Genomic DNA, 24,030 nt, shown 5'->3' on the forward strand with positions numbered 1-24,030 from the left:
TCTCCTCTCCTTATACCCCAAACAGTGGGTCCTTAATCCTTTCTTCTGGCCACGGGTGGGTGAAGGATAAGGACTAAAGCAATCTGGGCACGGGGTTAGTGTGGTGGCCATCCTGGCACCTCCATTCTCCCTTCCTGGAGGCTGGTGGCCTCATTCCCTCTGTGGGTCCCCCTAGTGTGCTGTCTTCCGCCCAAGGCCTTCTGTGGGAGGGGAGCCTTCCCCATGGGTTTACCCTGCCCAGCTGGGCGTGGCCCCCGGCTGCTCCTGGGGGTGTGGCCTATTGGGTCCTCCTGGGTGTTGAGGAGGCCCCAGAGAGCCCCCCATCCGCAAGGGGAAGGCAGCTTGTGTGACACCCCCTCCCTCACAGTGAGTGACTTTGTTTCGAGCTCAAGGTAAGGAATGAGAGGTCTGGGTTGGACAAGTGGCTTCCGTGTCCCAGGCCACCTTCCCTCTCAGCTACCTGCTGTCTCCCTCCTCCTTTCTGGACGTGCTTGTCTGGTGGCGTGGTTGCCAGGTGCCAAATGGCACCTGCCCTCCCAGTGACCCATCCAAGAGATGCTAGAGATGGCTGTTCCCAGATAGGCTTCCTTTGAGGGAGGGGTAGCAGGGAGGAGGTGGGGCCCGGCTGGGGCTTAGTGCCCTTCCCTGTGCCTTGCTGCCCGGCCGGTAGGCAGCTGCACCCTGCAGGGGTCCTCCACCCTGGGGCTGAGTGTGGGACCTTGGAGGGGCACGTCCTTCCTTCCAAGCCTGTTTCCAAACCTGTAAATAAGAGGAGAATACCAGACCCCCAGGACTGCGGAGCCCATGTGGATGGAAAGGCTAGCAGTGTGCGCGGGTGTCAGAGAGGAGGGAGGAGATGGTCGAGGGGAGAGGGCTTGCTCTCCCCAGGTGGGCGCTCCTCGCACCTCTCCCCCAGCCCCTGTTGTCGCAGGTGCCGTCTGGACGGAGGCGGTTCCTGAGGGAGCACGCGGCCCCCTTCTCTGCCTTCCTCACCGACAGCTTCGGCCGGCGCCACAGCTACCTGCGGATCTCCCTCACCGAGAAGTGCAACCTCAGATGTGAGTCGCCCTCCTGGGCTCCTGTCCCTCTGCTGCAGTAGCCCCTAAATCACCCCGTGTCTGGGAATCCTTCTCAATCCTCCCCATTCCTCTTTCTAGAAAACTCCACCTGCCCTTCTTCCTTGCTTGCCAGGTGGGGTTCATGGGCAAGGTAGGGGTCAAGGGTGAGTTTTATGATTCTGGAAGCTGGGTTCTACTTGGGATTAGGTTGGAGAACAGAATTGCTGTTGGGTTTAGGATTGAGGTTGGCCTGGGATCTCCCACTCTTCGGGGCTCTTTCCCCTCCCTCCTGTTTCCTTGCGGTCCCCACGGTTCAGGACGTGGCATGAGGACTGCTGGACGGTGTAAACAAGTGAGATAGGCAGCAGTGCCAGCTATAAAGACACCCCAACCCCAGTCCCGTGAGACGAGTTGTCTGGGGCCAGGCTAGTACACAGAGTCCTTGTTTCATAACCCCACGCGGAGTGCTCTGGGCCAGATCCACCGCTGGAGGGGCTTCCGAAGTGTGTTTGTCCATCTGTCCTGCCTGCCTTCCCTCCCTCCTTCTCTTCTTCCTTCCTTTCTCTCACTGTAGCTCACAATAAGAAATACATTTACTTCATGGCCCATAAATACGTGCATGTGTAGTAAATGTTTAACCAAACAATACCCATTACGTGCAGTACTGATGTTCTGATGTTGTTACCTAATCTGCTCCATCTTAAAAGACCAATTCTGGACCTTTCACTGATTTGACTGAATGACCCCCTAGCGGATCCTGACCACTGGTACTGATTAAACCCGTACCATGGGAACTGATGGGAGGAGGTGGTGCCCCCTCGCTGGCCAGGGCTCGCCTCATTTATCCCCTTCTGCTACCTCGCCCTGAACAGGTGGTACCTCAGTTTTCCAACCTGTGAAATGGGACTGATGATCGCCTGTAGGAGACAAACTGGGTGTGAGAACATGTGTAGCCACAGAGGAGAGCAGCTTTGCCCAGGCCAGGGAGCACCTCCCAGCCCCCTTCACCTTAGGACACATAGAGAAGGGTCCCTGTTTGTCAAAACCAGATGAAATGAAGGAGATGAACGATGGCAGAAGGAATGGGCCCAGGGCCCTGGCCTTCCATGTCTCGGCCTGCCCTACCTCCAGCCAGGCTGAGCTGTCAGCCTCATTTATCATCTTTAAGCCCTGAGGGACAGCAAGGCCAGTTGGGGAAGGGGTGTTAAATTTTGTAGGTGAGAGTGGTGAGCCCCAAAGAGAATCTGGCCCAGGGTTTGTGCCTCCTCAGACTTGGCCGGGTCTTTCCTCATGGCTGGGGTGGGGTTCAGGAGACACTCGTGGCCTGGTGGGGGAGTTGGGGACTGGTGACATCGCAGCCTGACTGCTGCAGTCACTTCCTTCCTCCACGTCCCCTCCCTCCCCTCAGGTCAATACTGCATGCCCGAGGAGGGTGTCCCTCTGACCCCCAAGGCGGACCTGCTGACCACAGAGGAGATCCTAACCCTGGCCCGCCTCTTTGTGAAAGAAGGTGTAGACAAGATCCGACTCACGGGCGGGGAGCCGCTCATTCGGCCGGACGTGGTGGACATCGTGGGTGAGTTGACAGAAGTCGTCACCACCTCTCCCAGCTTGTGCCTCCTCTAGCTGGGCTCCAATATTAATATCAGAAGCTAACACTCCTTTCGGCTTTATGCTCACAGAGTCCTACGCCTTCTGAGACAGGTACCATTCCTATTCCCAGTTTGTAAAGAATTGAGGCACAAAGAAGTTCAGTAACTGGCCCAAGGTCACAAAGCTGGTAAGCGCCAGAGCCCAGTGGTTTGATGTCAAATTTAGACTAAAGTCCTCACCAGGGCTTGGAGGCCCGCGTGATCCGGTTCCCGTCAACCGCAGAGACCTTTCTCCTGCCGCTTGGCCTCCGTCCTCCCCTGCATTCATGCTGCCGGGCCTTTGCACACGCTGTTCCCTTTGCCAGGAGCACAGGGCTCCCTGCCTGCCTCATTCAGGGGTCTGCTCCCGTGTCGTCTCCTTGGGGAGACCTCCTTGGCTGCTCTGTCTAAATTCCCCCTCACATACCCCAGCTGCTCTGTCTCCCAGGAGTTGGCAGGGTACAGACCATGGACCAAAACCAGGCCACCACCTGTGTGTGTGTGGCCTGCAAGCTAAGAATAGTTTCTATATTTTTAAATGATTGAAAAAGAAAATCAAAAGAATAGCATTTGTGGCACTTGAAAATTATATGAAATTTAAAATTCACTGTCCATTAATAAAGTTTTATTGGCACATAGCCACACCCACTCATTTACATATCTCCCCTGTTGCAGAGCTAAGTTGCCACAAAGACCATATGGCCAGCAAAGCCAAAAGTGTTTACTGTCTGGCCTTTTAACAGAAAAAGTGTGGCAATCCTACTCTATCACGTGGTGTTATTTGGTTGGTTTTTGTCTGTCTCCTCATTTACTAGCATGAAAGCTCTCATGGAGCTGGGCAGGTTCTATTCACAGCTGTGTTTCGAGCACCTAGGGAAGCGCCTACACACAGTTGGGGCTCACTGGTGTTTGCTGGATGAGTGAAGGTGGTTCAAAATACGATCTCTGAAGGATGACGTGTCCACGTGTGAATCTCAGCTGCACCTCATACTAGTAGTATATCTTTTTTTTTTTTGCGGTACGCGGGCCTCTCACTGTTGTGGCCTCTCCCGTTGCGGAGCACAGGCTCCGAACGCGCAGGTTCAGCGGCCATGGCTCACGGGCCCAGCCGCTCCGCGGCACGTGGGATCTTCCGGGACTGGGGCACGAACCCGTGTCCCCTGCATCGGCAGGCAGACTCTCAACCACTGCACCTCCAGGGAAGCCCTAGTAGTATATCTTGAGCAACTTTTAAAGTCCGTCCTAAGCCTTCAGACAGGGTAACCTACCTTATAGGGTGGACCTTGGGAGGAAATGAGAAGGAAATGCCCAGCTAGTGGCGAGTGCTGTGTATGGCCCAGCAGAGCCTCTTGCCATAGGCTGGTTCTAAGCCCCGAGGTCAGGCAGAGACCATGAGCATTTAATTGTGAAAGATGGAATCCGAGGAAAATAAGTTTCCATGTTCTTGACTGCTGAGGCCCCGGCTCCAGCTGCTCGGGGTGGGATCTCCCAGCCCCCAGCTCTCTGCCTCACTTGCTGGTTCAGTAAACGTTCTCTGGAACGCCTTCTTACGTGCCCGGCACTGTGCTGGCGTCAGAGGGGAGTGAGCTGCAGGCCCAGCCTTCAGGGACCCCCAGCCCATTGGCGGAAGCAGCCCCTGGAGCCTGCCACCATCTGGTGAGGAGCCCAGGTGCTGTGGGAGCCCCGAGGAGGGGCCCAGGGACCCCTGCAAGCTCTTTCCTCCCTCTTTCCCTGTGGCCAGCTCCCTCCCACCCCCACCGATCGCTTGATCTGGAATCCTGCCATCATTCCTAGGCTACACATGCTGGCCCAGGGGAGTTGACCTGACCCCCTGTTCAGGCAGCTCCTCAGAGCCTGAAAAGCAGCCTGGGTTCCAGGAAAGGACCAAACCTGGCTGGCTGCCAGGCCCCAGCCCCCTCGGTCAGGGCACTTCATCTGCCCTCTGTCCAGGGCCTGTGGGCGAGCCTGTGATCACTGCTGGTCAGAGAGGGGTGACTGAGTGCAGGTGGGAGGATGCAGAGTCTCCACGGAAGCCACCACCTTGCTTAGTAGGAGGCCAGGGAGCCAGGAGAGGCGGCAGCCCTGTTCCCACTCTGGGCTCTTCCACCCCCTGGCCGTGTGAACTTGTGCAGGTTCCTGCCCCACCCTGGGCCTCAGTGTCCTAATCTATGCGCTGGTCACCTCCCAGCCTTTCCTGCTCTGATGGCCCTGGGTTGTTGGTCCTGGCTGGTAGCGTGAGGCTGGCAAGGGTTTATCACCACATAGATGCTGGTTAGGACAGGGACCAGCCGCAGTGACTGACTTTGGAGGGTTTATCTCTTGCTTTAAGGGTGTGCACTGATGGGGCAGGGGTGGGGTGGGGGGAACTCTACCCCTCCCCAGGCCCTCCCCCAGTGCTCCAAGACAAATGGCAGTTGATGTGTTTGCTAACACTTTGACATCTCCCAGCCTAGCTCCTTTGATCCTCCCCAGGGGTACTTCTTCAGAGCAAAATCACCCTGAAGGGCAGGGCAGGTGGGGCTATTAGGGAAGAAGGGCTGGGGTAAGTGGAGGGGCATGTTCTTAAGCACTTGCCCCGCCCTCCCAGCTGAGAGTTTCGAGGGACCCCACCCCGGGGGCGCAGAGTGAAGGGGCTGCTGGTTTCACCAAGCAGGCTGTCCTGGTCACTCGGGGTCCCTGCCTGAGGCTGTCAGCCCCGGGACTGGTGTTGTCGATCTCCACCTGAGAAGACAGCTCAGCTCTCCGTCAGCCGTCTGTGATCCCCTCCACCAACCCCAAGACGCTCCGGCACTCCTCCATCCCGGCTTGTGTATGAACAAGTTCCTCTCCTCCCTCCTTTTCTTGGGTGTAAGGCAGTGCTGTCCAATACAACTTTCTGGGGTGATGGAAATGTTCTCTATCTGTGTTGTCTGATAAGGTAGCCAGCCTTGGGCTTCACAAGCGGCTGTTGTGACTGAGGAACTGAATTTGGAACTTTATTTTCATTGATGTAAATGCCCACGTGTAGTTAGCGGCTGCCACGTTGGATGGTGAAGGTTTGAGATTTTCCAAAAGAAATTAAAAGAGGGGAACTATAGGCACACTTACTTTATGGTGCTTTGCTTTACCGCCCTTTACAGATACTGCGTTTTTTTTTTTACAAATTGAAGGTTTGTGGCAACCCTGCATCGAGCAAGTCTATCGGTGCCGTTTATCCAACAGCATTTGCTCACTTTGTATCTCTGTGTCACAGTTTGGTAATTCTCACAATATTTCCAACACTTTCATTATTTTTGTTATGGTGATCTGTGATCAGTTATCTTTGTTACTACTGCAACTCCCTGAAGGCTTAATAGTAGTAATTTTTAGCAATGAAGTATTTTTTAATAAAAGTATGTACTTTTTTTTAGACTAATGCTATTGCACACTTAATAGACTCAAGGATAGTGTAGACATAACTCTTACATGCACTGGGAAACCAGGAAAACCCATGTGACTTGCTTTATTGTGATACGTGCTTTATTGCAGTGGTCTGGAACCAAACCCACAATATCCCCAAGGTATGCCTGTAAACATACAAGTATCAATACTGTGATAGTGTTGGCAGTGTTTGCAGAGGAAGGATTTGGGGTTCTAATTTCAAGGCTGACTTCCGCTGTCAGATGACAGCTTAGTTGGAGAATCACTCAGTCCTGCAGGCTTTCCCTGTTTTGTCCTTCCTTCCTCCCTTCCTTTCGTCCGTTATGTTGAAGAAATGAATGATGGAGCATCCAGGTCTCACAGCTTAGAGCCCATAAGAGGCCTAGTGCAATGGAGAGCAGCCATTGAAGGCTTTGAAATGGCGTGAAGTTTTTTTTTTTTTTTTTTTTTAAATTTATTTATTTTATGGCTGTGTTGGGTCTTCGTTTCTGTGTGAGGGCTTTCTCTAGTTGTGGCAAGCGGGGGCCACTCTTCATCGCGGTGCGCGGGCCTCTCACTATCGCTGCCTCTCTTGTTCTCTGAGGAGCGCAGGCTCCAGCCGCGCAGGCTCATGGGCCCAGTCGCTCCGCGGCATGTGGGATCCCCCCAGACCAGGGCTCGAACCCGTGTCCCCTGCATCGGTAGGCAGATTCTCAACCACTGCGCCACCAGGGAAGCCCGGCGTGAAGTTTTTTGTTTCCTTTTATTTTTGATGGACTGTAGTTACCTAGAATTAGATTAAATCATAATCCTGGGTTTGTGACATAATCTCATTATTGATCCGTGCATGGCCTTTTTTACTTTATTCATACAAATTTATTTACATGTTTTAATAATGTTATGAATTCCTAAGGAAACCCACTACCTCATTAATTTTTTTGGAAGAATCAAACCCTGGCAAGAATCTTTAACCACCTCTGTGGACTTCCCTACCCTGTACTTCCTCCCTCCCAAGGAAACACTCCTCAACGTGGTGTTTATCATTCCCTTGCTTTTTAAAACTGAGATGGTGTTTTTGAACTTTATAAGAATCGTGCTGTGTGCAGTCTTTCAGGAATCACTCTTTTGACGCAACTGAAATGAACATATGTCATCCAGAGCTGCAGTTCATTTTCTCTGCGACCTCCTGTTCCATGAAATGAATACACCACACTTCCTGTTAGTGAACATTTGGGTTGTTTCCAGTTTATTGATATTATAAACAGTGCTGCTTTAAATACGTGTATTCTCATTCATGTGTCTCGGTATACAATTTCTCTAGGAGTGGAGTTTGCTGGGTTACTGAATACGTGAATGTTTAATCTTGGCGAACCATTCGGCATTGTCTTCCAGGGGCTGTGCTACTTTACACTGTCCCCAGCAGTACCTAAGGATCCCCTGGATCCTCCCCGACATTCAGTATTATCATTCTGGACCTTTGCCAGTGGACTGGGTATAAAATGCTATTTTATTGTGGTCTTGACTTGTGCTTCTTTGTTTAGAATGAGGTCAGTCATCTTGTCACCTATTAGCCGTGTATATTTATTTTTCTCTTCAATGCCAAATCGTATCACGTGCCTGTTTTTCTATTTGGTTATTTATCCTTTCATATTGGTTTGTTCCAAGTTCTTGATGTATGTTGCAAACGTCTTCTTCCAATTTGAAAAGCAAGCCATACTTTGTGTAACAATTCTTTTGACAATGGTAGTTCTTGAATTTGTCAGTTCTGTCTTTTATGGTTAGTGCTTTTTGTACTTATTAATGAAACACCTCACCCAAGGTCAGAACAACTACCTATGTTTCTACTAGAATATTTAAAGTTTTGCTTTTTGCTTTTAAGTCTTTAATCTGTGGATAATTTCAGGGACTCCAGTTTCATTTTTTTCCATGTGAATGGTCATTTTTTCTAGTTCCTTTTACTAAATAGTTCCCACTTCCTCCATAAATCTACCATGTGTGCATTGGTCTGTTTTGGGTTCTGTTCTATTCAGTTTGTCTATCTCTGTGTCAATATCATACAGTCTTAATCTCCGTAGCTTCATAATAAGTCCATTATCTGATAAGGCAAGTCCTTTTTATTCTTCAGCAGTGCTTTAGCTATTCTAAGCTTTGTCCATCCATGGAAATTTTAGAATCTGCCTACCAAGTTCCCTGGAAAATTCTGTTGGGAGGTTTTTTCCTTTTTTTTATTGTGTTAAAATACACATAAAATTTACCAACTTATTTAAATGTACAGCTCATTGGTATTAAGTATTCACATTCACATTTTGCAGCCATCACCACCATCTATTTCCAGTCTCCTGTAAATCTGAAAATCTATATCCATCAAATAATGACTCCCATTCTCCTCTTCCCCAGCCCCTGGCAACCACCATTATACTTTCTAGCTTTATGATTTTGGCTACTGTAAGAACCTCGTATAAGTGGAATCACGCAGTATTTGTCTTTTGTGACTGGCTTATTTCACTTAGCGTAATGTCCTCGAGGTTCATTCATGCTGTGGCATATTGAGGAATTTCTTTTAAAGGCTGAATTATATTCCACTGTATGAATACACTACATTTTGGTAATTCATTCATTGGTCAACTTGGGTTGCTTCCATGTTTTAGCTGTTGTGAATAATGCTGCTGTGATCATGGATGTACAAATATTTCTTTGAGACCCTGCTTTCAGTTCTTCTGGGTTTATATGCAGAAATGGAATTGCTGGATCATGTGGTAATTCTGGGTTTTCTGAGGAACTTCAATACTGTTTTCCCCAGGGGCTATACCATTTCGCATTCTTATCAACAGTGCAGAAGGGTTCCAGTTTCTCCACATCCTCACCAACACTTGTTGTTTTCTGGGTTTTTTTTTTTTTTTTTTAATAGTAGCCATCCTAGTAAGTGTGAGGTAGTATTGCATTGTAGTTTTGATTTGTATTTCCGTAGTGGTTGAGCACCTTGTCATGTGTTTATTGGCCATTAATATATCTTCTTTGGAAAAATGTCTCTTTGAGTCTTTTGCCCATTTTTGAATTGCGTTGTTTTTGTTGTTGAATTTTAGGAGTTCCCTGTTATTCTAGATATTAATCCCTTAACAGGTATATGATTTTCAGATATCTCCCCCATTCTGTAGGTTGCCTTTCTGCTCTGTGGATAGTGTCTTTTATGTACAATTTTTTTAAATTTTCATGAAGTCCAGTTTGTGTTTTCTTTTGTTGCCAGTGCCTCTGGGTCATTGGATTCAGCAGTGATTTCTTGGGTATGTTATGAAGCTTTATTCCTATGATTTCTTCTCAGAGTTTTATTGTTTTACATTTAGGTCCAACTGCATTCTTTTGCATGCGAATATCCAGTTTTCCCAACACCATTTGTTGAAATGTCCTGTCCCCATTGAATGGTCTTGGCACCCTTGTCAAAAATCGTTTGACCATATATGTGAGGATTTACTTCTGGGCTCTGTTTTATTCCATTGGTCTTTATGTCTGTCTTTATGCCAATCCCACACATTTGATTACTGTAGCTTTGTAGGAAGGTTTGAAATTGAAATGTGAGACCTCCAGTGTTTTGTTCTTTTTCGAGATGATTTGGGGTCCCTTGAGATTCCATATGAGTTTTAGGATGGGTTTTTCTATTTATACAAAAGATATCATTGGGGTTTTGTTAAGGACTGCATTGAATCTGTAGATTGCTTTGGGTAGTATTGACATTTTAACAACATTAAGTCTTCTAATTCATGAACATGGGATGTGTTCCCATTTATTTATGTCTTTTTAAATTTATTTCAGCAGTGTTTTGTAGTTTTCATTGTACAAGGCTCTCACCTCTTTGGTTAAGTTAAATCCTAAGTATTTTATTCTTTCTGATGCTGTTGTAAATGGAATAGTTTCTGTAATTCCCTTTGTTCATTGTTTGTGTATCTGTTGGGATTTTATTGCATTGTATCAAGTTGGGGGAATTGACATCTTGTTTGTTCACATCCCCACCTTCCCACAGCCATTTCCCTCCTTTGCCCCGTTCTTTGCTCTAGGTAGTTGGCCCCTAGGGACTACATCACCCAGGGTCCCTTGCCTGTTGGGTTCCTGATGGGTTTGGCCAAGGAGATCAGGTTTTTGTTTTGTTTTTTTTTCCTGCTCCCTGCTCTATTTCTATGCTGGGTTTTTGACTGTAGCTAAGTTCCCTTCAGAGCTAAAACTCCTACAGGGCAGCCAGTCTTCCATGGTGCCTTAACTGGACTCCTAACTTAATTTCCTCCCCAGGTCCTTTTGGCCCTAGGCATGGTTATGGATCCCTAGTGTTTCTAGTCTGAGTGCTGTACTGTTCATTGTTGAGACCATTAAGTCTGCCCACACCTTTGTGAGTAGTCCTTTCATTAAATTCTTTATTTTAACCATCTGGGATGAATTCTGCTTTATGCTAGGATCCTCAGAGTTACAGTGTCATGTTTAAAATTATATTTTCTATTATTGTCGTGGTTGACATTCTTTTTTTTTTTGCGGTACGCGGGCCTCTCACTGTTGTGGCGTCTCCCATTGCAGAGCACAGGCTCCGGACACGCAGGCTCAGCGGCCATGGCTCATGGGCTCAGCTGCTCCGTGGCATGTGGGATCTTCCCAGACCAGGGCACGAACCCGTGTCCCCTGCGTCGGCAGGCGGGCTGTCAACCAGTGCGCCACCAGGGAAGCCCATCATGGTTGATATTCTTATCACTCTCTTATCAATGCTATAATATGTCTGTTTAGAGTCTTTGGAGTTTTCTCCACTAGCAACCACATCATCTGCAACTAAAGACAATTTTTTCTCCTATCTTTAGGTCTTTAATTTCCTTTTCTTGTCCTATTGCAGTATCTAGGATCTCAAGTACAATGTTGAATAGTAGTGGTAATAAAAGAATACTCCTAATGTTTCCCCATTTAGAATGATGTTTCTTTCTTTTTTTAATTTTTATTGGGGTATAGTTGCTTTACAATGTTGTGTTAGTTTTAGAATGATGTTTCTTAGAAGCTTTTTTTCACAATAACTTTTAGGTAATGAAGTTCCCTTACTAGTACTAAGTTTGTTTTTTAAATTATACACTTTCTTTTTTTTTTTTTTGGTACGTGGGCCTCTCACTGTTGTGGCCTCTTCCGTTGCGGAGCACAGGCTCCGGACGTGCAGGCTCAGCGTCCATGGCTCACGGGCCCAGCCGCTCCACGGCATGTGGGATCTTCCCGGACCGGGGCACGAACCCGTGTCCCTTGCATCGGCAGGTGGACTCTCAACCACTGCGCCACCAGGGGAAGCCCTAATTATACACTTTCTTAATGTGTGTTAGGATGATCTATGATTTTTCATTTTTACTCTGTTACTCTGAATGACATTGATAGCTTTTCTGACATTGTACCTGGAATACACTCAACCTAGGCATGGTCTGCTATGCTTTTGTCTACTGTTAGGTTCAGTTTATTAATATTTTGTGTAAGTTTTTGCATTTATATCCGTGAGTGAATTGGGTGTATGATTTTTCTTTTTTATGCCTGCCTTAACTGATTTGTGGTATTAAATTTCAAAGAATGAGTTAGGTAGTGTATCAGGCTGCTAAAACAGAATATCACAAATTGGGTAGCTTATGAACAGCAAATGATTTCTCACAGTTCTGGAGGCTGGAATTCAAGATAAGGGTGCCAACATGGTCAGGTGTGGGCTCTCTTCTGGGTCACAGACTTTTCATTGTATTCTATCTTCATAAGGCAGAAGATGCTGCAGAGATCTGTAGAATCTTTTTTATAAGAGCACTAATCCTTCCATCCTTATGACCTAATCACCTCCTAAGAGCTCCACCTTCCAACACCACCACATTGATGGTAATCACTTCTTTAAAAGTTTGGTAGAGCTCACGTGTAAATTGTCTGTGCCTGGTATTTTATTTGCAGGGAGAATTTTTTTTTTTTTTTTTTTTTTTTTTTTTGCGGTACAGGGGCCTCTCACTGTTGTGGCCTCTCCCGATGCGGAGCACAGGCTCCAGACACGCAGGCCCAGCGGCCATGGCTCGCAGGCCCAGCAGCTCCGCGGCACATGGGATCCTCCCGGACCGGGGCACGAACCCGTGTCCCCTGAATCGGCAGGCGGACTCCCAACCACTGCGCCACCAGGGAAGCCCTTGTAGGGAGATTTTTAATTGCATCTTCAATTTCTTTAATAGTTACTGTATTATTCAAGTTCTCTACTTTTGGAGTCAGTTTTGATAGTTTCTTTTTTTAATTTGTCATTATGTCAGTTGTATGAAATTGTTGGTAATATTTTCTTATTATCTTTTTATCTTAGTTTTACTTGCAGTTTTGTCTTTTTTATTCTTAATGTGGTTTATTTGTGTCTTTATCTCTTTTTGTTGTTAAGTCTTGCAAGAGATTTGTCCATTGTGCTATTCTTAAACAAACCAACTTTTGAACTTGTTGAACCTCTTATTGTGTATTCATATTCTATTTCATTATTTCTGTTTCTGTCCTAATGTAGCCTATTGTTTTCATAACATTTATTTTTATTTTTTCTGATTTTTTCTTTGATCTATGAGATATTTAGAAGTGTTTTTAATTTCAAAATATGAGGATTTTAATTCATATTTTTATTAAAGTATAATTATATTGTGGTCAGAGAATCTTATCTCTATGAACCTTATCCTTTTAAATTTATTGAGGATTGCTTTATGACGTAGTATATTGGCAGTTTTTATAAATGTTTTTTATATACTTGAGGAGCTTGTCCTTTAATTATTACATGAAGAAGTCTATACTTGTTCATTGGATCCAGCTGGTTAATTCTATTTCCCAAACCTTTGGTTATGTCAATCTTGGCTGGCTTTTTATCTGCTTGGCCTGCCAATAATAAATAAGTAGGTGGTTTTGTTAGTTTCTCCCAGAGGTCCAGTTGCTTTTATTTTATCTATAGTTGAGGTGATTTTATTAGGTTCATATGTGGTTAGAATTGTTATGTCTTCTTCATAAATTGGGTCTTTTATCACTGTGTAGTAGGTCTCTCTCCATGATGATACTTTTAGTCTTAAGGTCTGTGTATTTTATTTTACTAAAGCTATATCAGCTTGCTTTTAGCTTTAGTGTGCTGTTTTATCTGTTTTCATCTATTCATCTTAAACCTTTCTGTATTCTTATACTTTAGATATGTCTCTTACAATAGCACATAGCTGTTACTTTGATCAAATTTGACAATCTTTGACTTTTAACTGGCAAGTTTATTCTAGTTGCCTTTGTTGTAATTGTTGAAATAGTTGGACTCATTTCTACACTTTTTTCTGTCATGCTTTTTTTGTGCTTCTTTTTCCTCCTTTTTGACTTTTAAATAAATGACCCTCCCCCTTTTTTCTTCCTCACAAGGCAAAAAGTTTAGCACACTCTTAGGCCCTTGATTTTTTTCAACCCTCCCCCACCTGTATTGTTGATATTTTCTATAATTTTTCTTTCAGGTCATTACAAATAGTCTGCCCCTCTGTATCTCTTATAAGCACATGCTCTGCCTTTTAAGATAACAACAAACTTTACCAAGGTATTTGATCATTCATAATTTCCATAATTCTTACAGCATCTCCTGAATTTGTTTCTCTTCTTATTTGAATATTTCCTCTAAAAGTTTTTTTTTTTTTTTTTTGCGGTACACGGGCCTCTCACTGTTGCGACCTCTCCCATTGCGGAGCAACAGGCTCCGGACGCACAGGCTCAGCGTCCATGGCTCACGGGCCCAGCCGCTCCGCGGCATGTGGGATCTTCCCGGACTGGGGCACGAACCCGCGTCCCCTGCATCGGCAGGCGGACTCTCAACTACTGCGCCACCAGGGAAGCCCCCTCTAAAAGTTTTTTGATATGAGTCTAATGGTGACTCTAATTTTGATGGTGAATCTAATTAAATCTGACATACCAGGTAGTTTTTTAAATGTTTTAAAGTAGTAGTTTTATAATATTTTGAATGCTTTTAAAATCTTATGTCCAAGGTTCATTCCTTCATTATGTTAAGAATGTCACCGCATTGTCTCCTTACAGTCAGTCTGGCTGTTGGGAAAAGTCTGATGTCAGTCTGGGTTTTGCTCTTGGTTATACACACTTCTTCTCTGCAAGTTATTAGAGTGTTGCCTTTGTTATTTGATTTTCTTAAATTTTACTGTAATGTGTCTAGGATAGGCTTTTCCTCATCTGTCCTGTTGGCATTCAGTGACATCGTCCTTTCATTCTATTACGTTTGCGTTACATTTGGGGAAACTTTTCTTCATTACTCTGTTATGTTTTCAGATATTCCTTCCTTCTCTCCAGTTTAATTTTTTTCTGGGACTTCTATTACCTGGATGTTGCCCCTTCTACTTAGGGCCTCCGCAGTTCTTAAAATATATTTTGGTATCTTACTCTCTTCCTCTTTTTCCCGGGAGAGCCCTTTAATCTTACCTCCCAACTCATCAATGTCTCCTATGTTGATATTACCATTTAACTTATTTCTTGTGTTCTTTATTTCACAATACTGTTTTTAACTACTACTTTCCCTTGTTCCCTTTTATAATGAAACATTTTGTTTCATATTGTTAATATCTTCTGTTATTTCTTTTATTGTATTTATGTTTATCTTACATTTTGGTCTGTTTGATCATTTCTTTTCTATTGATATATAGAGAGGGTTGGGGGTGTTTGGGGTTGTGTTGTTTTTGGTGGGGGAAGCACTGGTTGTACTTCTCAAGGGTCTCCTTAGTTTAGGCAGTAAGTTTGTTCCCCCGAGGATATTAGCTATTCTGAATGGCACTGCTTAATGGGAAAAGGTTTAAGTCCAGATCTTAGTCTTCAATAGACCCAGTGAGCTCAAGAGCCCCGAAAATCACAGTTATTCACTCATGTTTGTAATCTCCCCACCAGGGACCAGCCTGGCCACGTAGGACAGCGCAGGTTGCGTACTTGCATAACTCTGGGAGATGCTGTTGACTTAGACTGTGATGAGAATGGCACCTCCTGGAGTGATGTGATATGACAGACCTTCACCTTCAAACCCTCGGAGAGAAGCAGATTTGGAAGGAGGCAGTTACTCTCCATTTTAATCCACCAGTCCTGGGGCTTTGGAGGGGGAGGGTGGAGGGATGAATCCCAGCAAGGCTTTGGCAGCTTCCCTGAGCTGACCTCCTAAGCTAGTTCTCTGGAGCTGTTACCACCAAATTCTTCAGGAAGGGGACAGCATCAATTGTTCTGAGGCATCAGTGGATGAGGGTAAGGAGAGAGCTTGAACTGCCTTGCTTTCCTTTAACTGCTTCCATTCTCTGCCAGTCTACTTCAACCCCAGGCTACACACCCCCTCCCCCATACCAGCTCGAAAGGACTGTCCATCTTCCTGTGAGTTTCTCGAGATTGTCTTTTTTTTTAAGTTCCTGGATTCTGTGTTTCTTCAGGGTTGATTTGGTGGAGGGAGCCAAAAACTACTACTAATTTTCCATATTGTCAGAGTCCCAGAGGAAAGTTCTTTTCTTTGTTTTTAAAACAACAACTTTTATTTTTAAACTTTCATTTTCTTACTACAAAAGTAATACATGTTTATTTCAGATAAGCAAAAATAGTATCACTACTGCCCAACTGTAACCACTGTCAACATCTTGGTTTGGCGACCTTCCTGTCTTTTTTCTTTGCACCTAGTTTTCAACTACTGTTTTTAACCTGCCCTCTGGATTTAATGTGACATGTGTATTTCCCAACATCCTAACTTATTCTTTTACAGAGTCATTTTTAGTTGCATAATATTCCATCATCATTTAGACAAAGCATAATTTAGCCAGTTTTCTGTTGTTGGCCATCTGGATGTTTTCCTACATCCCTTTATTATGTATTGCTCACCGATTAACATCCTTGTACATAAGTATTGTTCTCATCTATGATTATTGTTTGGTTTGGATTTTGGTGTGTGGTTTTCTTTTTTTTTTTTGGTTTTATTTAGATTCCACATATAAGTGAGATTATATGGTATTTGTCTTCTCTGTCTGACTTATTTCATTTAACATAATGCCCTCAAGGGCTATCCATGTTGTCACAAATGGCAAGATTTCCTTCTTTTTTATATGGCTGAATGATATTCCATTACACACACACACACACACACACACACACACACACACACACGTTTTCCTTATCCATTCGTCCATTGATGGACAAATCTTGGTTATTATAAATAATGCTACAGTGAACATAGGAATGCATATATCTTTTTGAGTTAATGTTTTCACTCTCTTTGGATAAATACCCAGAAGTGGAATTGCTGATCATATGGTTTGTTCTGTTTTTAATTTTTTAAGGAATTTCTGTGCTCTTTTCTGTAGTGGCTGCAGCAATTTATATTCCCACCAACAGGGGTTCCCTTTTCTCCACATTCTTTCCAGCACTTGTTTTTTCCTGTCTTTTTGATCATAGCCATTCTAACAAATGTGAAGTGATATCTCATTGTGATTTTGATCTGCATTTCCCTGATGATTAGTAATGTTGAGCACCTTTTCATATACCTATTGGCCATCCGTGTATCTTCTTTGGAAAAATGTCTATTCAGATCCTCTGCCCATTTTTTAATAGGTTTTTTTTTTAGTGTTGAGTTATATGAGTTCTTCATATATTTTGGATATCAACCCTTTATCAGATGTATCATTTGCAAATATCTTCTGCCATTCAGTAGGTGGACTTTCCATTTCGTTTGCTGTGTGGGAGCGTTTTCGTTTGATGTAGCCCCACTTATTTTTGCTTTTGTTGCCTTTGCGTTTGGTGTCCAATCCAAAACATCACCAAGACCAATGTCAGAGGGGCTTACTGCATGTTTCCTCTTAGGAGTTTTATGGTTTCAGATCAATATTTAATCCATTTTGAGTTAATTTTTGTGTATGGTATAATATAGTGGTCCAGTTTCATTCATTTGTACTTGGCTATGCAGTTTTCCTGGCACCATTTAGTAAAGATACTGTCCTTTCCATTCTTGTCTCCTTTGTTGTAAATTAATTGACCATATATGCATGGCTTTATTTCTGGGCTCTATTCTGTTCCATTGATCCATGTGTCTTTTTTTATGACAATACCATACTGTTTTGATTGCTATAGCTTTGTAATATGGTTTGAAATCAGCAAGCGTGATGCTTCCAGCTTTGTTCTTCTTTCTCAAGATTGCTTTGACTATTGAGAGTCTTCTATGGTTCCATACATATTTTAAGATTGTTTGTTCTATATCTGTGAAAAATGCCATTGGAATTTTGATAGGGAATGCATTGAATCTGGAGATTGCTTTGGTAGTATGGGACATTTTAACAGTATCAATTCTTCTAATCCATGAGCAGAGAATATCTTTCCATTTATCAATATTTGTGTTATCTTCAATTTCTTTCATCAGCATGTTATGTTTTTCAGTGTACAAGTCTTTCACCTCCTTGGTTAAATTGATTCCTAGGTATTTTATTTTTTTTGATGCAATTGTAAGTTGTTTTCTTAATTTCTGTTTCTGATAATTTGTTATTAGTGTATGAAAATGCAATGAATTTTTGCATATTAATTTTGTATCCTGCAACTGTACTGAATTTGTTGATTAGTTCTAATGGTTTTTTGGTGGAGTCTTTGGAGTTTTCTGTGTATAATATCATCTGCAAATAGGGACAGTTTTACCTCCTCCTTTCTGATTTGGATGCCTTTTATTTTTCTTTTCCATTTGCTGTGGCTTGGACTTCCAATACTGTGTTGAATAAAAGTGGCACAAGTGACCATCCTTCTCTTGTTCCTGATCTTAGAGGAAAAGCATGTAGCTTTTCACTCTTGTGTAAGATGTTAGCTGTGGGCTTGTCATATATGGTCTCTCTTATGCTGAGGATCATTCCTTCTATACCCACTTTGTTGAGAGTTTTTAATCATGAACTGACGTTGAACTTTATAAAATGCTTTCTCTGGATCTATTGAGATGATCATATGATTTTTATTCTTCAATTTGTTAATGTGATGTGTTACATTGATTGATTTGTGGATGTTGAGTCATCCTTGCATCCCTGGAATAGATCCCATTTGATCGTGGTGTATGATCTATGATCCTTTTAATGTGTTGTTGAATTTGGTTTCCTAATGATATTTTGTTGAGGATTTTTGCATCTGTGTTTATCTAACTCTGCTTTTTGAAAGAGTCATCTTCTGTTATCTCTGTCCTTTCTTCTTCCTCTTTCACTCTTCTGTTGAGTTGGCCAAAAAGTTCATTTGGATTTTTCTGTAACATCTCACAAAAACCTGAATCTCCTCCCTCTTGCGTCTCCCTCCCGCCCTCCCTATCCCACCCCTCTAGGTGGTCACAAAGCACTGAGCTGATCTCCCTGTGCTATGCGGCTGCTTCCCACTAGATATCTGTTTTACATTTGGTAGTATATATAAGTCCATGCCACTCTCTCACTTCATCCCAGCTTACCCTTCCCCCTCCCCATATCACAGCATTCTTTTAAAATGTTTGCTGATTCTTTTTTTTAATGTATATTTTTATTTTTATTTTTGGCTGCATTGGGTCTTCGTTGCTGCACGTGGGCTTTCTCCAGTTGTGGTGAGCGGGGGCTACTCTTCGTTGTGGTACGTGGGTTTCCTATTGCAGTGGCTTCTGTCGTTGTGGAGCACGGGCTCTAGGGCGCGTGGGCTTCAGTAGTTGTGGTGCGAGGGCCCAGTAGTTGTGGCTCACGGGCTCTAGAGCGCAGGCTCAGTAGTTGTGGCGCACGGGCTTAGTGGCTCCGCGGCATGTGGGATCTTCCTGGACCAGGGCTCAAACCCATGTCCCCTGCATTGGCAGGCAGATTCTTAACCACTGCACCACCAGGGAAGCCCATATTTACTGATTCTTAGCTGTGTACTCATTTCAGTGTCCAAGGCTTCTGTTGGCCTGGCTGTCAGTGCTATATCTGTTTATGCTGGTTGCCCCTGAGTTTGTGGAGAAGGGAAGTGAAGTTCTTCTGGACTCCAGGGATCCCGTCTCCTGAGTATCTGCAGCTACTCAGGGCTGCCCCCACCCCCTTCAGCTCGCTTAAGTACTGTAGCCTTGGGGTAGAAGCTGCTGCCTTCCTCCTACTCACAGGCATGGGAGGGAGACCAACGTACCCAACTCATCCATATATAGTTCCCCAGACAGGCAACCTCCTTGACAGGCCCAGGGCCCCTCCTGCTCCTTGCCTAGGTGACTGCTAAGCTGGGCGCAGCTAGTTACCCTCCCAATTTGTATAGAACCGTCTCCAGTGTGCACTTTGGGCTCCGGTCTCCTTGATCCATCTGATCCCGTCAGCACTCTAGCAAGGTGAGCACTCGGTGTTTAATCGTTTGGTTATTTCTTATTCTTATATTTCTTATTAAGCTAAGCCTGGTTAATAGAGGTCCGCAGAGAGCCCCTTTTCCATCCATCTTATCTGGCTCGGAGTTTCTCCTTCCAGCCCTTCTCCTGGCCTCACCAAGAGCAAGAAGGCTAATAGCCCTTGCTGTTCTCTCTCCAGCACAGCTCCACCAGCTGGAAGGGCTGAGGACCATTGGCATCACCACCAACGGCATCAACCTAGCCCGGCTGCTGCCGCAGCTTCAGGAAGCTGGCCTCAGTACCATCAACATCAGCCTGGACACGCTGGTACCAGCCAAGTTTGAGTTCATCGTCCGCAGGAAAGGTGATCACATGGGGTTCACGGTGGACGGTGACCCTCCCAGGCCCTCGTAGCTGGGGAGCTGTGGCCGGTGCAAGGGGCCTGGTCTCCCTCTTGGTGCCTGGGCTATAGCTAAGCCTAGGCATTTACACCTCATCCCTCAGTCTTGCTAAAGGTCCCTCGTCTCTGTAGCCGCACTCTTGGGGACATTTTGGGATCGGATGCTAATGAGCTGTGGTGACCAGCCTCCCCCTACCCTGCCCCCAGTTTGCCCAGGACTGAGAGGGTTTCAAGAACACAGGACATTCCGTTTTAAAACCAAGACAGTCCCTGACAAACTGAGACAAGTTGGTTACCCTGTAGTGAGCTCTGAGGAAATGTGGGGCAGCCTGGGGTGGAAGCAGCTAGCTGCCCTGGGGTTCCAGGGACAGGGCCAGCACTGCCAGCTGAGGGTCCCCCAGCACCTAAGGATGCTCCCTGAGCCCATCCTGTTGTAAGCCTCTTCCTTCACCCCCTACAGCAAGCACACCCACAGCCTCCTCCTGCCAGGCTCCATCAGAGAGGGTGGCAGTGGAGAGCGGAGGGGCCTGAGCCCCGGGTCTCACTAGGCCAGCGCCCACCATCCGTGGGCCCCAGGTTGGGATGGGAAGTTCTGCACAGGCTCAGATGCCCTTTGATTTGGGGAGGGTGGTGCACTACTGAGGCCTCTCTGGAGGATCAGAGAGATGCCGGGGAGACCCAGCTTTCCTTCTGCTTCTCTGGAAACAGCCTCCAGCTCTCAGCCCCACCTCCTCTTTCCACCGTCCCCCAGCGTGTAACTTCCTGTTTATATTTGGCAGCATGCTGAGGAAGTGCTTGGGCGGGGGGAGTGTCTTTGCCCTCTAAAGGCTGCTCCAGGTGCTGTGGAGGGGACAGACGCACAGGACACTGTCCTGCCTTACAGGCTACGAAGGGCCGAAAGGTGTGATGCCACGGAACCACCTTTGCTTGTCTTGTGCTGTCAGTTCAAGCACTTGCAGAGTGGAAGAGAGACTCTCTCTCTCTAGGGCTCTCTCCTCCAGCAGGGAGAGACTGGGAGGGCTTCAAGGAGGAGGCGTTCATGCTGGCCCTTCAGGAGCCGGGTGGTCAGATCAAGGGAGCTTACTCTGAGGAGGAATGTCAGTCGAGAACCGCAGGGGCTCTGAGGTGGGAAAGTGGAAGGTATACCTGTGAGCTTTACCCAGAGAACCCCCAGCCCCACTTCCCCATGCCCCCTGCCTCCTTGACTCCTTCCTGGAATGAGGATCGGAGACAGTAGATCCTGATGCCAGATCTGCCTTCCCATTCATATCCCTGTGTCCCCTGCCTCCTTTTGGAGGGAGAGGGCTTGACGGAAGAGAGAATTTCTAGATTATCCTAATGGCATTTTGTATAAAAGCTGTACAGTCTTTCCTTTGCCGTCTCTTCCTGCCGTCTTACTCTGAAAATGCTGCAAGGAAACCGTGGAGGCTGGCTGGGGGTGGGGGAGGGGCCGGTATGGCGGAGGCGCTCACATGTTTGGATACATGACTGAGCTGCGGTGGGGAGGAGAAGCCAGCCTGGGATCACATTTACTGCACTAACCACAGAGATAGGAGAGAGCCACGTGCATGGGAATCGCTCACCAGCCCTGGCCCAGCACCTACGCTTAGTAGGTGCTCGGTGAGAATATGAAGAGTGGGTGAACGGTCGGACTGGTGAAGAGCAGGCACCAGGAGGGAGTTGGGGGTCCTGCCTTCTGTGCGAGACCCCCAGCTGAGCCCTGCCTGTCTCTGGACCTCGGTTTCCTCATCTGGGCTATGAGGGGGTTCACCTAGATCAGGGTCCACGCACTACAGCCCACCAGCCAACTCCAGCCCCCTGCCTGGTTTGTTTTTCTTACAGCCTTCGAGCCAAGAATGGATTTTGCAGATAACATTTGCAATGAATTTAATGATAGGGAACATTAACCATGAATACCAATTAAGCAACATATTATCCCTGCAAAAAGAATTCCACTCTTTCATTCTATTCCAGAGTGGTGTTACAAATATTATACTCAATTATTACCATATTCTGAATTTAGTCAATAAAATCTTTATGATGTATGTCTACATAATAGCCTCAATTTTGCCTCTTGGCCTCCAGAGCCTGAAATATTTACTCTCTGGTCCCCAGACTCGGCGGTCTCTGAGGTTCCTTGTGGCTCTGGTGCTTTCTATGGGTGTGAGGACGTGGGGGAGAGGAAGGCAGTGCCTGGACCCTGTTCCTCTCCCTCCCCACAGGCTTCCGCAAGGTCATGGAGGGCATCCACAAGGCCATTGAGCTGGGCTACAGTCCTGTGAAGGTGAGGACTTCCTGGCCCCAAGACAGGCCCCAGCCCTGGCCAGTGCACCTGCGGTGTACCCCTCACCACTTCCTGGCCCGCTCCATGCAGCCCTGCCCCCCACTCCCCACGAGGGAGGGGAGAAAACCACTGACCCATGGAATCTTCCAACCCATGGAGAACTGGGGGAGGGACACAAGGAACGGGACCCTGGGTGGAGAGCCTAGGCAGGTGTCAGATCCCCGACAAGGGTCATCCCTGGAAAAGAACGCAGTGGGGATAGCCCTTGTGGTCCCCTTATCCCTGGACCAGGTGAACTGTGTGGTGATGCGAGGCCTGAATGAGGACGAACTCTTGGACTTCGTGGCCTTGACCGAGGGCCTTCCCCTGGACGTGCGCTTCATAGAGTACATGCCCTTTGATGGTCAGTGCCGCAGGGCAGGGTGGGTGGGGGAAGAGGAGGCTGGGCCTGTCGGCAGAGCTGGACCAGAGCCCCGCTGAGAGCACGACGGGGGGCTGTCAAGAACCCTGGGAAAGGCTGAGGAGGGCGGACAAGGTTCGGCTGCCCCTGTGGGTGCTGCTGGCCCCGATACCACTGTGTGTGTAGGAATTTCTCCAGGGGTGGTGGGGAGGGGCCTGGGCAGGCACCGGGGCTGCGATGGGGGTCGGAGGCTTCTCAGAGTGGGCGTGGCTGTGATTCCATCCACCCATTCAGGCACCTTGTGCCCTCCTGGCCTGGCGGCGGAGAACTGGTTCCTGGGCTGTGGGAGGGTGAACTTGAAGCCCCTGGGTCCCCGCATCATGTGACTCAGTAGCTCCCACCCCCAATACAGGCAACAAGTGGAACTTCAAGAAGATGGTCAGCTATAAGGAGATGCTGGACACCCTCAGGCAGCAGTGGCCGGAGCTGGAGAAGCTGCCGGAGGAGGAATCCAGCACAGCCAAGGTTGGCGGGAGGGCAGGGATGGGGCCGGGAGAAAGGTGGTGCTTCCACCCTAGGACGGGAGAGCTGGCAGGGGCTGCTTTGGGGGTGGGGTCAGTGATGCAGGACAGTTCCTTTTAAGCAGGAAGTGTTCCAGGGCCATCATAGCAGCCTCCCTGCTTCACTGACGCAGAAGCAGGCCCGACGTGGGGCAGAGGTTAAGGAACTTGTAGGAGGCACTGGACTGAGTGGTGGAGCGGGTGCTTGTCTGGCTCTTCCACGTGGCTGCCCCTGGCCGTGCTGCCCTCGGGTTCCTGCATCTTTAGCAGCCTTTGTTGGGGGCAGGCCAGGTGCAGGCGGAGAGCTCATGGGCTTCATACTGGAGTCTTCTGTTGTCCGAGGGCCTCGGGGGCTGCCTTCTGCAGGGCTCCTGGGGAGAGGGCTGAGAGGTAAGGGCTCTGATGTCAGGGAGAGAGCTGGCACTCAGCTGCCTATCCCCCTCCCCTCCACTGCTCACCCACAGGCCTTTAAAATCCCTGGCTTCCGAGGCCGAGTCAGCTTCATCACGTCCATGTCTGAGCATTTCTGTGGGACGTGCAACCGCTTGCGAATCACAGCTGACGGGAACCTCAAGGTGAGTGTCCCCTTCCCCGTGGGCACCCCTGTCCCCTCTGTGCTCTGTTTATGTCTTCCTACCCGTGCCCCCTGATTGGAGGTGAGGCTAGCAGGGTACACGGGGTGATGGTGAGATAGTGTCAGAGATGGGAGGATCGTGGGAGCAGCAGATCAAGGTGAACTTGTGGCTTCCGTGGAACTGTCACCCTGGTTCCTTCCTTCCTTGGGTCCCTGGTTGATCAGGAGCCACTCTCCAGGACTCAGTGCTGTGGGCGGGCTGGGCGGGGATCGATGTGCCCTTTTCCCCCAGCCCCCACCCTGGTTGGCCCCTCCCACCAGGCCAGGGGTTCATTCCTGAAACCAGCATCCGTTACTCATATCTGATATCTCATCAGCACATGCTGTGCGTTCAGGCCCAGGGACGGCGGGTGGAAGGGAGGCGTGGACATGCCCATCTTCT

The 24,030-nt window shown here is 47.0% G+C and overlaps 1 protein-coding gene across 8 annotated transcripts in view; it reads left to right on the forward strand.

Annotated features, from left to right (window-relative positions):
* The window catches only part of MOCS1 (molybdenum cofactor synthesis 1), a 177,645-nt gene that overhangs the window by 148,365 nt on the left and 5,250 nt on the right, over nt 1–24,030 (forward strand). For 4 of the 8 annotated variants that reach the window (XM_079934708.1, XM_079934710.1, XM_079934703.1 and 1 more), the window contains 7 exons: nt 932–1,058; nt 2,467–2,634; nt 19,570–19,734; nt 21,993–22,054; nt 22,346–22,457; nt 22,867–22,979; nt 23,479–23,589. In XM_079934708.1, the coding sequence (XP_079790834.1) occupies nt 2,478–2,634; nt 19,570–19,734; nt 21,993–22,054; nt 22,346–22,457; nt 22,867–22,979; nt 23,479–23,589 (720 nt within the window). In that variant the 5' untranslated portion in view covers nt 932–1,058; nt 2,467–2,477. The remainder of the gene's footprint in view (nt 1–931; nt 1,059–2,466; nt 2,635–19,569; nt 19,735–21,992; nt 22,055–22,345; nt 22,458–22,866; nt 22,980–23,478; nt 23,590–24,030) is intronic. The other 4 variants (XM_079934705.1, XM_079934706.1, XM_079934704.1 and 1 more) reach the window with 1 other exon arrangement.

The sequence above is a fragment of the Stenella coeruleoalba genome, assembly GCF_951394435.1.
Source record: "Stenella coeruleoalba genome assembly, chromosome: 10".
In the NCBI taxonomy this organism is placed as follows: Eukaryota; Metazoa; Chordata; class Mammalia; order Artiodactyla; family Delphinidae; genus Stenella; species Stenella coeruleoalba.